This window comes from Paramacrobiotus metropolitanus, unplaced genomic scaffold, assembly GCF_019649055.1.
Source record: "Paramacrobiotus metropolitanus isolate TYO unplaced genomic scaffold, Prichtersi_v1.0 Parri_scaffold0000186, whole genome shotgun sequence".
In the NCBI taxonomy this organism is placed as follows: domain Eukaryota; kingdom Metazoa; phylum Tardigrada; class Eutardigrada; order Parachela; family Macrobiotidae; genus Paramacrobiotus; species Paramacrobiotus metropolitanus.
Window position 1 is genome coordinate 122760 of NW_026570406.1, and position 14237 is coordinate 136996.

Sequence of the window (14237 nt, forward strand, 5' to 3'; positions counted from 1 at the left end):
ATGTGTGATAGATATCCTTCAGAAACTTTATCAGAATCCTTTGAATAACAACCGCATGCAGACGGAGAATATTCGAACGTTATTCTTTTAAGCTCTTCTGTGTTTGTACTTGGGTCCCATTGCACCGGTAACGGAATATTCGGCAGAATCTGTGCGGACCATCTCCAGTGGCCAAATAACCAGATAAATACGTTTTTATATCATGTAGATCATTTTTATGTAAGTACTTACTCAGTTACTCTATACAAGTTAGTAATTAGACCTTTAATAATTATCATGGTACGAGTACAAACTATGCACCAGAACAAAACGGCGTTTACAAAAGAAACACTTCCTCTATGCTATCCTGGTCGGGGATCGTACCCATTACACAAATCCCGTTTCCCCGTTGTATTTGCATAGATATTCGCTGTTTAAAAAACTCTTTCGCCCGCTTTTGGCCAGTTGAATTCGCTATACCGTTTCCCACCGTTTCCACTAGCTTTTTAGTACTGCCTCCTGGTCTCCATAAGGTCCGTAAATTTCGATGGCTGCAGCAACGAAATGGTATCTTGCTTGCATCCAAGCGTGTTTCGCTAGTTTCTTCCTTTCGGCGAGTTCGGCTGCTGCGCCGGCGTTAGGAAACGTATTTGACTACAGAGAAACGGTTTTTTTCTTGCTGCCTTTTTGAGCGCATAGTAGTTTCCCTGTTGGCGCTATGCTGAATCCTTTGTTTGTAAGGCCGCTCACACAGCCAATGAGCGTGTTTGGGGCAGCTGCACAGCAATGGCCGCAGTTCAAAAACGGAATAAAGCCGCAGTTCAAATTGCTGGATTTCGGTTTTCAGGAAATCTGATTTTTCAGTCCACCATACTGTCTCCGGGCCTCTCGATGACACTCTCAGTTCGTGTCGTTCCCAGCTTCCCATAGACTGATTTTTTTAAGTGTTCAGCCGTTGTCTATTTGCTGAGAGATTCAAAAAATGCACCTTTATGGGGAAAACCATCTCGACATCCGTGCGGTGAACAAGTGGAACTCTGTGGATGTGTTAACCGACAGCGGACTCTACCAGCACGGGGAAGTGATCGGCGTGGCGGAGAACGGGTTGCTTGTGGATTTCCAGTGCAGCGGGCAGCGGTCGCAGTTGGTCAGCTACGATAAAGCCTTCAGCGCTTCGTCCAGCCTGTACCCCGCCCCGCAGAACCACTGGTGCCAAGAACTTCATCGTAATCGCGCACGGACGGCGATTGACAACGTGCGAGTCCTGTGGCGCTCACATCCGGATGCGGCGTGGCTGTGGTATCCTGCCCGGCTCCTGCATTGTACAGTCTTCCCTACGGCCTACGTACACCTCGTGTATGCTGTTGTCGAACTGGATGGTCGACAGCAAGCGGAAATTTTTTCCGCCGATCAAGTACGTTTCCGCCCGACCAAGAGGGAGCTGGCCTGGCGAGCGCTGAAGGAAGGTTGCTTCGAAATGCGCGAACAGCGTCTGCCTGTCGATTTTTGGTCGACCAGCAATTCTCTGGCAGCGGATTATTTTCCCCGATACCTCGAGTTTTGGAAAGCTGTTCGTGTTGTCGAGATCCGTAGCGAATCACTGAAGTACGTGCGACGAACGTACCCCGCTGATTCGCTAAGAAAGGACGATCCCGTGACAGAAGCTGATGTGGTGCGTATACTGTACATACAAGTTTAATACTAATTGTCGCTTTGTAGGTACACGTCCTTGTGCTTGTTTTTGTAGTCAGTTATTCACATTATTAACACGCACCAGTTAATCCTACTCGTACTTGACTGGTAAAAAAGTTCCGTTAGCCATTCAGCCAAATGACCAACTGCTTCGAAAATGCCGTGGTTAGAAATATAAAGATGAAAATGGCTCATTCTACGATAGTTTTCGTTGTAGAAAGTGCTGTACGACCGTAGCCAAAAAGCATTCGCAGCGCAGCAGTGCTCGAAAGCTCTGGATTACTTTTCCCAGCGACCGACGCTCCTTAACGCGTTTGGAATACCCCTTAAGGAAACGTACCCTGACGAAGATGCTCGATCCGACATAACCTGTTTATTACCCACCGAGACGCATCTGCTGCGCGAGACCTTCCACTCACTGGACAGCGTCAGCCGCTGGAAACTGCGCCGCGTCCGTCCGCTGTGGGATTCCGTCCTGACCGACGGGGCCAGCGGGAAAACTGTCCGTATTACCTTCTCCCTGAACCCATTTTCTCCACAGATAGCGGACAAGTACGCCTATATGTACGGCACCGTCGCTGGTCTGAACAAGTGCATTAACAGCTCGACTCAACGAATCATCGTTGAACGTATGAAGGAGGATTACTTGAACGGTGTGTTGCCGGTGATTCAGTGGATGGTTCGGGATACCCACCTCAAACAGCTCATTTTTCACGATGTGCAATTTGATTGGGACGATCGCCCCCAAAGGTTTAATTTCCGACACGGTGAGGTGGCTGTTGAGGAAGCGGAACGTAGGTGCAACAAGGTGATACGACGCCTGACCAGAAACTTGGCGGCCTGCTGCGCTGAAGTCGCACTGCGACGCTGCACATTCCATTGCGCCGGGCAGATGACAGCGTTTATTCCGAAGGCGGCGATTAAACTGGGCGCAGCGGATATGAAAGCACAATTCTAGGATGTATATGAGGCCCATCTATCGCGCGACGGAATGGATGTCCAGGAAACGGCGGAGGCGATTCGCACGGAATCGGCAAACCTTCGCAGAATGATTGCTGAGGTACAGTACACAGTCATACCAATATTACTAAAATGGTTCAGAGAATCTGCCGAAAATTGTTGCGCAGTCGGAATTGCGCAGCTCCCGATTCAGCACTTGGTTACGCATAATTCGGGAATGCAGCATTCCAAAATGCGCATGTTGTAAATACGCGGCACAAAGCAGAATAATCTTTTCTGAATTTTTTTGGATATTACAATTAATAATTTGGTGTTTAAAATTTGTTCGTTCACCTGCAGTGTCTCACGCATTGGCAAAGCGAAGATCCGCGATTGATGACGCCGTACCGTGGTCGCGTGTGGACGGAGGAGAACGTCCAAGATGCGGTTGTTTCCAAGTTGACCACCATCGCTCAGCACGCTGTGCACGAACTTGCTCTCAAGGACTCCCGGGGAGAATTACGACGCTGACGCCGACGATGCGGATGTGTAAGCAGAAGAAGCGTGCAGCCAAGCCATCAGCAGTGGCTTAGTAGCGTAAACTTCTTGATTCGTTCTGGCGTGTACGTAGTTATATGAATACTGATTATCTGTGCCAGGACTTCGGCCCCTGTCCTTTGAGGCAAAGGATCTCGGCTTCTACTTCACCAATTTGGTTGCTTTAAAGTACATCAAAATTCTATAAGTGTAGCGGTGGATCCAAGATTGTTGACTTTTTGCCAAAATTTGGTCTAGGTCCAGTGGTCAATCATAAGCTTGTTACCATGGACGCGATAAGAAATGCACACTGTTCTAACACAACTTGACCGAAAACAGCAGAAATATGTGAGCTGCTTTAACAATAAGTACGAGTACGAGCAGGAGTAAAGCATCTTCGGTAGCGCGTTCGAATGTCAAGAGACTCAAGACTCTTTGAACACCGTGCGTTGGTTGTGCGGCAGCGTGATTCTCTTAACAGCCACCCGTGTAAGGTTGCCCATCTACGTGCAACGTGACCGTCCCCCGTGGATGAGTGCTATGATTGACAGTGGCCAAGTTAAATGTGAACTGCCAGCCTTCCGCAGTTCGCTGTTAAGTGAATCATGCTGTTGCACACTCAACGCACAGTGTTCAAAGAGTCTTGAGTCTCTTGACATTCGAACGCGCTACCGAAGATGCTTTACTCCTGTTTTTGTTTTTTTTTTGTTTGCATGCGAAAATGTTTTGCATGCGAAAATTATTACATTATCTGTTTTGCATGCGAAAACAATACAAAGCAATACTTACAGTACTAGCAATAGCGAACGTTGGTAAGTGATGACCGCAGAGTTACGTTCAACGTAATGACCAGTATAAGATATGTATGTGTATGTTTGGCAATAATCAGCAGATTATGCCGAAAGAAGAAAACTTCAAGCAAAGGAACGGTGGTTGATGCAAAGGGCATTCAGAATATAAGGTTCCCTATTTTGTTTCTCCCGGCATAAACTCACTATTTGACTTTTTATTATCGTCCATATTGCTTTCAGTTTGTCCGCATTCCCTTATAATTATTTCACATATGCATATTTTTCCGGTTCGACCTTGGAACTTTCCAATGGGCGGGGAGTCGAAAGTGTCACGCATCGCTACAAAGCACTATGCTGCTCGCTTAGCAACTGCTTACAGTGAAACGACGTCGTAGCCGTAACTGTGCTAAGCCTGCGTTACAGCCAACCGCCCGATGATGGCAACGGCTTCAAGTGCTGCAAAACCAAAATCTTTGCTTTAAAAATCATATTTATTTAATCTTCCATTTTTGACCTTTAAAAGTTCCGATATAGAAGTCCATCTTCATCTGTATGGTTCCTAGAATCTGATTTAAGTGTTCTTCAGTTGTCTATCAGTTGAGAAACTGAAAATGCACCTGTATGGAGGCAAGAGATTTCAAGTGCATCCCGTGCACCAGTGGAACTCTGTGGATGTACTGACGGAGAGCGGACTGTTCCAGCACGGCGAAGTGGTCGAGGTGGCGGAGAACGGTCTGATCGTGGATTTTCGATGCAGCGAACAGCGGTCACAGTTCGTCAGCTACGACAAAATCTTCGACGCTGGGGTCGCCCCGCGTTCCGAGCCGTACCACAATTGGCTCGAAGAACTGCAGTGGAATCGCGCACTGACGACGAATGCCTGTGTGCAAGTTCTGTGGCGCTCACATCCGGGTGCTGCCTGGCTGTGGTATCCTGCGCGCCTCCTGCATCGGGGTTTTTTCTTCCCCTTTGACAGCATTGGCCTCGTGTTCGCTATAGTAAAACTGGATGGTCGACTGCAAACGGAACTCTTCTCCGCTGAGCAAGTGCGCTTTCGGCCGTCTAAGGAAGAGTTGGCCAAACGAGCGCTGAAAGAAGGATGCTTTGCTGTGCGAGAGCAGCGTTTGCCTGCAGATTTTTTGTCGACGACCACTTCTCAGGCATCGGATCATTTTCGCCAGTATCTTCAGTTATTCGAGCATGTTCAGGTTATCGCGGTTCTTAGCGGAACTCTGAAGTATGTCCAGCGAAAGGACGCGACGCCCTTGACAAAAGAGGATGTGGTGCGTATGCATAGACAAATTTCATTGGTTTATCAATTTTTACAGTGTTTCTTTCGATCCCATACACACATTACGTGGACCTCACGCATTATTAGATTATTATTTTTTAAGCAGTTTGCAGTTTTTCAGGTTTATTTATTGATAAAATTTTGGTCATGCTGAATTTTGGCATTTCTGTTTGACTCAAGAGTCAAGAATATTGTACTTCGCAAATGCGTTGCAGATTTTGTTCCAGCCTATGCACATCCGTATTTATTGTTATGATTATGTTGGTTATGTTTACAGCTTTTAGCTTGAAATTAGTTTTGCATTCTCGTAATTCTAATAAGTAATTATTATGGGCACACTGGGCAGTAAATAAACAGGTTAGTTCCCGTTTTTTTGGAAAAATCCGGTTGGTTGCCATGTAAAGTTCTACTGAGATAGATCATGGTAAGGGTGCAGCTTTTAATCGTGCGTTTTGTTGCTAGGCAGAGAAATGCGAGGAGAGCAGAAACGCGTTTGCTCAGCTTCAGCGCCGGGAACATCAGGAGAAGGAAGTTCCAGGCCTGCGGTCGCTTAACGCGATCGAATTCCCGCAAAAACGCAAACTCCTCGACGACGATGCACAATCGGAAGTGGAATGGGTATTGCCAACCGCCACGCACCTTTTGCGCGAAATCTTCCACTCCCTAGACAGCGTCAGCCGCGAGAAACTGCGGCGTGTCTGTCCGCTGTGGAATGACCTTTTAAGCGACGCGGACAGCGCGAAAACTGTCCGCATCTCCTTCTCCATGAACCCGTTTTTCCCACAGGAAGAGGAGAATTTCACCTATGTGTACGGCGCCGTCGCTGGTCTGCTCAAGTTCATTAACGGTTCCACGCAACGCTTGATTATTGAGTGTGTAAATGCGGAGAATTTGGACGGTGCACTGGCGGTGATTAAGTGGGTGTTGCGTGATAAACACCTCAAACAGCTCATCCTCCATGATGTGGAATTCATCTCGGACGATCTTTTCGCGGCGGAATACGTTTACAGCGGGGATGTGGATGATGCGGAGGTGGAGGGGAGAGGCAACACGCTCGTCCGACGCCTGGCCAAGGACTTGACGAATTTGGCGCCGTGTTGCGAGGAAGTGCGACTGCGCCGCTGTGAAATTAACTGCCGCCAACAGATGACCGTGATTGTCCCGCATGCGACGATTAAACTGGATGCAGCGGATATTGAAGCGCAGTTCTGGAATCTCTACGAGGCCAATTTGCCGTGCGACGGAGTGAATGTCCAGGAGACGGCGGAGTGGATTCGCACCGGATCGGCGGAACTGCGCACGATGATTGTCAAAGTACAATAACAGTAAAAAATTGCTAAGTCAAAATACAGTATCGATTTTTCGTGGTTGGTCAAGACTGATCAGTGGTCACCGATCTGGCCGTGGTCTACATTTAATTCTGCATTGGTGAAGTGCAGAATCCGCTTGTTGCTTTATTATGAGCGGGGTTGTTGCAAAAAAAACGCACTGTTGAATTGAATTGAACTACGTAGATGAGTTCCTTTTTTAGCGTGAAATCTTGTTTCTCTGCAGTATCTCAAGGAATGGCAAAGCGACGATCCGCGATTGACGACGCAGTATCGCGACCACGAGTGGACGGTAGAGAATCTCAACGAACTGGATGTGTCCAAGCTGACCGCGCTGACACTTCGTGCTTTGAAAGAAGTCCTTCCCGAAGAAATGGAAGATGCGGAAACCTGAAATGGATTATAGCAACTGCCAGAACTTTTCTCTGCGCCGATTTTTGTGTTACGTACTGTCTTGCCTGAGATTGGAAAACTGTATTGCGAAATTTTGTGTTACCACCTTTGCTGGTGAATATGATGATAAATATTTTTTTTATATGATGATGATAAAAAATTTTTTTGCCTGAATGTTGCGGTTGAATAAATGTCCTAACAGAAACTAGCGCGGTTGCCAAATGCCAATACGTTTGTGAGCCTGCTAATGCCTAATAGAAAAACGTTTTAGCAGCTTTATAAATGTACGTTCTGTCAAAATAATCAGAGAACAAAATCGGTAATTTGGTTTTACAAAGGCGTTGCAAACTTTTCCGGTTTTGTCAACACTTGTTGGTGTGCCCGTAATTACGTGGTTAATGGTGTTGCCTTACACTGATAAGGGGCTAAAATGCTTCTGTATGGAGAAAACCATAGTCGTCTTCGTCCCGTGCACCAGTGACATGGCTGGATAGTTCTGAGCTTCCGGTTTCCACAAAAGATTTGCTGCGCTCGAGGCAGTTATCACACAATAACATCACTCAACACTCGGAAATGGAAGTTCTTGGCGATATTAAGTACTGTGCAGTTTTATGCTTGCCTAAATCAACAGCAGGCAAGCCGCAAGCGTAACTTGCGCAGTACTTTATATCGCCAAAAACTTTGATTTTCGGCATTGCCGTCCATGTGTCTGGTTGTAGTTGTTATGCCAGCCAAAGTTTTACAATAAGCAACTCGTGTCCTAATGCCGGACAGAATCTGCCGATTAAAATAAAACATGATCCGCATGCCGGCGAAAGTGTTCGCTGCTACCTGCTAGGATACGATGCCGAACAAAGCGTCGAACCAACAGCGCTGCTGACCATAATATTCATGACCTGCTACAATTCATATAGTGGCCAAATTCCGATTTGGGTCCATTTCCGGGTTTGTACCGCTGAGAAAGGGCTGAATTCTAAATGATGTACCCTGCTTTCTTCAGTCAGTTGCAGTTTGCCAGTATGTGGCTGGAATTTTTTAAATATTATTGTACATTTGTACTGTACATTTCTTATGCCTCGGTCATACTTCGTGTTCTAACGAAAATTTTAGAACTTTCTGCTTAGCACATGATCTAAGGAATTTGTTTTAAGTGTTAAGTGTTTAAGTTTTTGTTCTAATATAACTGTTCGCAAAAGTATGCTTAGAACAGTTTTATCGGTGTGCTGGTCATACTGCTAACATTGTTCTAACAGAAACTCCACCCGTCTGACCCAAAAATTTAAAAACACATATCAGACTACCATCATTACATCAGAGTATCACGAACTTCCAAAAAACAGAAGATTTCGAATTTGTGCTTTCGTATCTTAAAAACAGTTTTTGCCAAAATTACGCGATGCAGTTTCCGCTCTTCCGAAAGAAGCAAGCGTTACTGTCTCTTATTCTTTGTGCCGCCGTAATATCTCGTCGCAATGCTCGGAAAAAACACCGCGAAAAATATATTCGGGATATCAACTGCAGTCGACACATTGACGGAGAATTCTATACGCTTGTGCAAGATCTGCGGAAGAAAGATCCCGAACGACACTTCAATTACTTTCGTATGACCCAGCCATTGTTTGACATGTTGTTAAACAATTTACTGATGGCTCTACAGCATGCACCAACGCACCGGATTCCAGTATCTCCAGCTGAGCGGCTGTCGATAACTTTACGGTATATTGTTCATATTATTAACTAATTTTTATTTTGAATAAGCTTTTTTGTCACGATTGCGAAACGAGGTCAAACTCACATTCCACAAAACAGGAATACTCTCCATCGCTTCAATAAAACGAGCTTCGTCGCTCTGCTCCCATTTTTTGCTCATTTTGTGCAAAGTATTACGAACGGTCAAATTATTACAATTTTTTGTTAATTATTACGTATTGGGCGCGTTTAAATGATAGCAACAAAAACCGTATCTCTAATTAAGTTCACAGAATATGACCTATGTGTTTTTGACAGTTGGACGCACTTTTTTTAAGTGTACTATTCAAACGATATCCGCATTACCGGCTGATATAACAATGGGAATCGGTGTGCGACCAGGATCCAGTTCCGGTCCTGAGCGCTACCATTGGTTAAATGTATTAAAACATCTTAAGAAGTTTGATTAGGCCCCTCCCCACTAAAACACGTTTTATATGGCTATAAAACATGTTTTAAAGATTTTGTGCGAAGAGTGGTCATAGTTTTTTGTTCTAAGAAAAAGGTGCTTAGAACAGCTTGCGGTCATACTGTTAACACATATTTTGATTAGAACTGTGTTAAAGGCTTCGAACACCAAGTATGACCGGGGCATAATACTTTTCTGTGCGTTTAAAGAAAGAGTGAATTTCTATCGACTTCTTTTAGCGATCTGGGCATCCATCAGGCCATTACGACTTTCAATACCATGCTTTGTTAACAGTTTACAGGGCCTTGTGATAGCTAAAAATGCTCCTATATGGAGAAAGTGAAACTGGGTTTCGTCCCGTCACCCGTGTACCAGTGGAATTCGGTTAATGTGCTGACGGAGAGCGGACTCTTCCAGCACGGCGAAGTGGTCGGCGTGGCGGAGAAAGGTTTAGCCGTCGATTTCCACTGCAGCGGACGACGAGCGCAGTAGCAATACGTTTAACAGAGCACAAAGAAAAATACTACAGTACCGTACTCTCTAGTACCTCCGGCATTGAATTATTAATTGTGCCATGTCAGTATTTTATTGCATTTCATATCTGGCCAAATCAACAGTTTAGCGTGGGGTAGTAACTAAAGTAAGCCTAAAGTAAGCATTTATCATGTTTAAGCCGAACGTAGTAATTATGTCTGTTGCAGTACAAAAACATTAGCGAAAATCCCAGGCGTCCGGCATATAACCATGTAGCCCATGAACCTTTTACGGACAACTTAAGCAAAAAGTAAATCATTTACTGTTAGTTCAGTTGCGGCAAAGACTAAAGAACCGTTAGGTTTTTGACACGTCAGCTGGAATTATTCATCATCTTCACTAGATTCATCGTTATCTCCAGCTTCCAAATACCTCTTCCTGAAATCTTTCCAACTGGAATTATCCTCTTCATCAGAACATTCCAAATCTTCCGAGTGAATTTCTTTCATAGCCCGCAGCGTCAAGTTGGTCAACTTGGATACATCCAGAGATTCCAGATTCTCCTCCGTCCACTCGCGGTCGCGATACTGCGTCGTCGATCGCGGATCAAGACTTTGCCAGTTATTCAGACACTGCATAAAAATATCCACATTTGTGATATCATATTTTAATAAAATAGTTTGTACTAAACTATGCGATATACAGTTGTCAGCAGTAAAACAAACTAGTACTTTTCACCCAGACTTTGGTTTTTTAACTCTGAGGTTCTTTACCAGCGCTTGCGACTACTCTTACTGTGGGTGGTTATTGCCAGTTTAGTGTATATTACAGTAACTATTAAATAAGTGCCACAAATTGTTTGTTTCAAAAACGATCAGTTTTTTTACTTTTGTGCCGACCAGACGTTAAAGTCCTGTTAATCGGGTTGTCCGATCTTGATGTAATAATAATAATAACAATCTACAGCCGCATACTCTTCGTACGAGATCACCCATTCCCCAATTTACCTGAGCAACCTGTTTGCGCAGTTCTTTCGACCCACTGCGAATCCACTCGGCCACTTTCTCCACATCCACTTCCTCGCGCGATAGATGAACCTCATAGAGATCCCAGAATTGCGCTTCCATATCCAGCGCATCCAGCCTGATCGTCGCATGGGGAATAACTCCCGTCATCTGGTCGCTGATACTGAATTCGCACCGATACAACCGCAGTTCAGCACAGACCGGCGCCAAGCCCTGCAACGCCGCCACCAGACGCCGGATACCCTTATGGGCGCTACCATCCCACATAGCCACCCGCCCACCCCAAGCAGCGTCTTCCTTCAGGACATATTCCTCCCAGATGACTTCTCCGTGGTGGAAGATGAGCTGTTTGATGCGCGTATCCCGCAGCATCCAACCAATGATCGGCAAAACGCCTTCATCGTTGGCGCGGGGTATGTGCTGGACGATCAGGCGCTCCGTTGAATTAGCGATGCACTTGAGCATACCACCCAGAACGCCGTACACATTCGCGGAATTCTCCGAATCCATGGGGAAGAACGGGTTGGCCGTGAAGGATATTTGGACGGTTTTACCGCTGTCTGCGTCGCTCAAGACGGAATTCCACAGGGGACACACACGGCGTAGTTTCAAACGGCTGACACTATCCAGAGACTGGAAGATCTGGCGCAGAAGATGGGTCTCCGTCGGAATTAGGCCTCCCATTTCCAAACTGTGATCTACACCTGAATCTCTGGTACTCGGGGCAGCATCTGCGGAGTGTTTGCGCTTCCTGGTTCCTTTAAAGGACTTGGTATCGAAGCCATCCTGTTGGTCTTTCTCGCCGGCGCTTGGTTGGCCAGATTGGGTTACGGTTTCCCGGACCTTCTCGTACACGCATTCCTGTCGAACATTAAGGAGAAAGACAGTTAGAAACGGCTCGCTAAGAAAACAGGCGTGCGTTGTGCGTTCCAATTATTAGGGCATAATGCAGCATACAGGTGAGCACATAACATGTCAGCTGCTCGTTCTCTTACGCAATTATACTGTCAATCAAATAAATGCACACGGCCCTTAACTCAAAAATTAAAGGCTAGGGCTATTTTGCCGCAGTATAACAATAGGGGTCTGAATAGCCCTCAGGCTATTTTGCCGCACACTGCGCCGGAATAGCCAGTTGGCTATTCTGCCGCACTACGGTGGGCAAAATAGCTGGTTGGCTATTTTACCGCACACTGCGTTAAAACAGCTCCTTAGCTATTTTGCCGCACTATGGACGGGAATTGGGTGATTATAAGGTCGATGCTGCGTGCACGGGAAAACACGGGTGTTGGTTGCGTGCACGGTGAGTTTGCAACGGATCCAACTCAAAAATGGCCGTTCCAGGCGCCAACCCGAAAACGAACGCGGTAGCCATGGATATCGCATTACACTTCCAGCTGCTTTTGGCATCTCTCACTTCGATTTTATGCCCTTCATCCAGTTTATAATCTTCTTCCAATTTAAAGTATAATAGTTCTGAAACTATGACAGAGAAATGCAGAGGGCTCCCAGATGCCTTTATTGTACAAATAAAGTGGAGCAAATACCGCGTGATTGCGGGAGAAAAAGACAACAAAGCCAATGTCTGCAAGAAATCAGCAAGTCAGGTTGCTGCGAGCGAGTTCTAGCGCGTAATGAGACAGTGTAGAGAAAGAAGTGCTGGCGGCAACGGCGTCACGCTGCCCAGACACACGGAATGTGAGCGCGCAGACTGGACTCGTATCCAATGCGAGCGTATATGCGCTGAGTCATACAGCGAGAGAGAGGAACGAGAGAGCAAGTATGCTCAGTGAGTGCGCCCGCGGTGGATCCGCTAGGCGGAGAGTGCATTGCAGCCACTCACGTACGTACAAGAGAGGGCGAATCAGCATGTGTGCAGTGATACGCATGCGCAAAGTGGCGTATCTATCACGCAGGCTGTCGTGCCTCTAACATGCCTCTGGGCGGGAATCCGAGCTCCTCTGAGGATGCTCCGACTCAGTACCGCACCAGCGTCGCACCTCTCCGGTCGACCCATGTGGGTTCGCCGGTACGCGTCCTCTTCCAGTGGGAGTCCGGTGTCTGTTGACCGTCCCATCCTTCACTTCCAGATCCATGAGAGGCAAGCAACTCACGGCCGCAAATCTGGAAGCCGCTCGGGCGTTTCGTTGGACCGGTATCGCTTCTGTTGGCGGGCATCTTGCTTCTGTTGGCTCGCGGAGAACGTAAAAGAAAAGTGTAATGACGGTCAAACAGCGCGAAATAAAAAGTAATAAAGTTTAATCACAATTCCAGTGAGCAAAAAGTAATACAAAACAGATCTGGTTAGAGATTCTAAGTAAAATACAATTCCGTTTGTTAGAAAATGTATAAAAATACTAAAAAGAGATCTGTCCGGGGGGCTTATTCCAACTAGGATGACGTCCACGGGTCTTGAGTTTCCACGGGGTTTCCTGTCTAAATGCAGTCCGGTATATCAGGTCCGGGGCGTCGGTTCCCGGGTTACCCAACGTAACCGGTAATTTCGTCTGAGGTCGGGTAAGCACGGCTGACACTTACGTTCGACTCATATCCGTCCGTTCCGGAAGAGAGGCACTGTCGCTGTTGCGAATGCCGAAGCATCCTCTCTAAACAGGGGAGTTGGACCGAGGTCGGTTGACCAAGCTCGGCCAACTGGTAAGTTAACCAGCGGTCAGGGAATCCGGCTAAGTCCCGAATTCCAAAGTTCGGGTCGGACAAAACCGTGCTTGTGTCATACGACTTCTGTGGTCGCCAAGTGGTAATGCCGATAAAGTGTGGTCGGTTAAAAACCGTTAAATCTGCTACCACGAGCCTGGTTAAGACTTTTTCGAGGCGAACTGGCTCGAAGGTCCGATCGGAATTTGTTGCTCCATCCATCCGCTGATGGTTCACTGGTGTCATCCGACCTGTTGTCGGTTGGGATGGATATCCGACCTGAGGTCGGTCACAATGTTATCCGACCTAAGGTCGGTGATAACGCACCTCCATGGTCGACCTCGGTAACTCGTGTTATGTTAGGCCCATATGGGGCCACAAGTCCCGTTAGGTCGAATTCGTCCATTTCGAGCCGCGCGTGGTCGGTGGTAATGTTGTACGACCTGAGGTCGGTTACCACGTGACTAGTCCGTTCGAAGGTCGTATTTCGGCTAATCCGCTGATGTTCTAGGCGAATCCGAACGATCCGGCATTCCTAACCGACTTCTGTGGTCGGTTGGACCGGTTATCCGACCTGAGGTCGGTGATAATGTTATCCGACTCGAGGTCGGTTATTCCAAATCCCAGGTCGATTGAGGTCGGTTTCTTCCGTCCGGAAGTCGTTTTCCGTGAGCATCTTGGTTGGCGTCTCCATCCACCGACCTGTTGTCGGTTACTTCACGTGTCCGACCCGAGGTCGGTTGCAACGTTATCCGACCTGAGGTCGGTGATTCCATAATTCCGTGTTCAACCGAGGTGAGCTACGGTATGCAGGCTCCAAGTGGAGCCATACAAGTCCGTTTCGGTCGAATCCTCCTCATAACCGACCCGTTGTCGGTTACTCAACTTTATCCGACCTGAGGTCGGATATAATGTTATCCAAACCAAGGTCGGTGGTTCTTCATCCAGGTCGGTTCCGTCCGTTGAGTGGTCGGT

General features: G+C 46.8%; 2 protein-coding genes and 1 long non-coding RNA gene across 4 annotated transcripts; 2 read left to right on the top strand and 1 right to left on the bottom strand.

The window, feature by feature from the left end:
* Window positions 1–3823: 3823 nt before the first annotated feature.
* Window positions 3824–7149, top strand: LOC129600613 (uncharacterized). Of its 2 annotated transcripts, XM_055499149.1 has the most exons (4): window positions 3824–3959; window positions 4525–5221; window positions 5692–6543; window positions 6784–7149. In XM_055499149.1, the coding sequence occupies exons 2-4, from the start codon at window positions 4550–4552 to the stop codon at window positions 6949–6951; spliced, it is 1692 nt and encodes a 563-aa protein (XP_055355124.1). In that variant the 5' UTR covers window positions 3824–3959; window positions 4525–4549; the 3' UTR covers window positions 6952–7149. The 2 variants fall into 2 exon arrangements, with proteins under 2 accessions (XP_055355124.1, XP_055355122.1); XM_055499147.1 differs by lacking the exon at window positions 3824–3959 and having other exon boundaries at window positions 4383–5221.
* Window positions 7150–9232: 2083 nt separating this feature from the next.
* LOC129600619 (uncharacterized) lies at window positions 9233–10288 on the top strand. The gene is made up of 3 exons (XR_008692108.1): window positions 9233–9279; window positions 9403–9892; window positions 9986–10288. It is a non-coding gene; the product is annotated as an uncharacterized LOC129600619 (long non-coding RNA).
* LOC129600618 (uncharacterized) lies at window positions 9698–11417 on the bottom strand. Its single transcript, XM_055499155.1, has 2 exons — window positions 10590–11417; window positions 9698–10214 (listed from the first exon to the last, which is right to left on the bottom strand). Exons 1-2 carry the CDS (start codon window positions 11289–11291, stop codon window positions 9966–9968), a joined length of 951 nt encoding a protein of 316 aa, XP_055355130.1. The 5' UTR covers window positions 11292–11417; the 3' UTR covers window positions 9698–9965.
* Window positions 11418–14237: the final 2820 nt, after the last annotated feature.

Bases quoted from the DNA above. Each gene is read 5' to 3' on its own strand.
- LOC129600613 (XM_055499149.1), top strand. From the start codon at position 4,550: ATGCACCTGTATGGAGGCAAGAGATTTCAAGTGCATCCCGTGCACCAG. The intron at 5,222-5,691 runs GTGCGTATGCAT...TTTTGTTGCTAG, and splicing joins CCTTGACAAAAGAGGATGTG to GCAGAGAAATGCGAGGAGAG. The intron at 6,544-6,783 runs GTACAATAACAG...GTTTCTCTGCAG, and splicing joins TGCGCACGATGATTGTCAAA to TATCTCAAGGAATGGCAAAG.
- LOC129600618 (XM_055499155.1), bottom strand. From the start codon at position 11,291: ATGGGAGGCCTAATTCCGACGGAGACCCATCTTCTGCGCCAGATCTTC. The intron at 10,215-10,589 runs GTAAATTGGGGA...ATTTTTATGCAG, and splicing joins TGCGCAAACAGGTTGCTCAG to TGTCTGAATAACTGGCAAAG.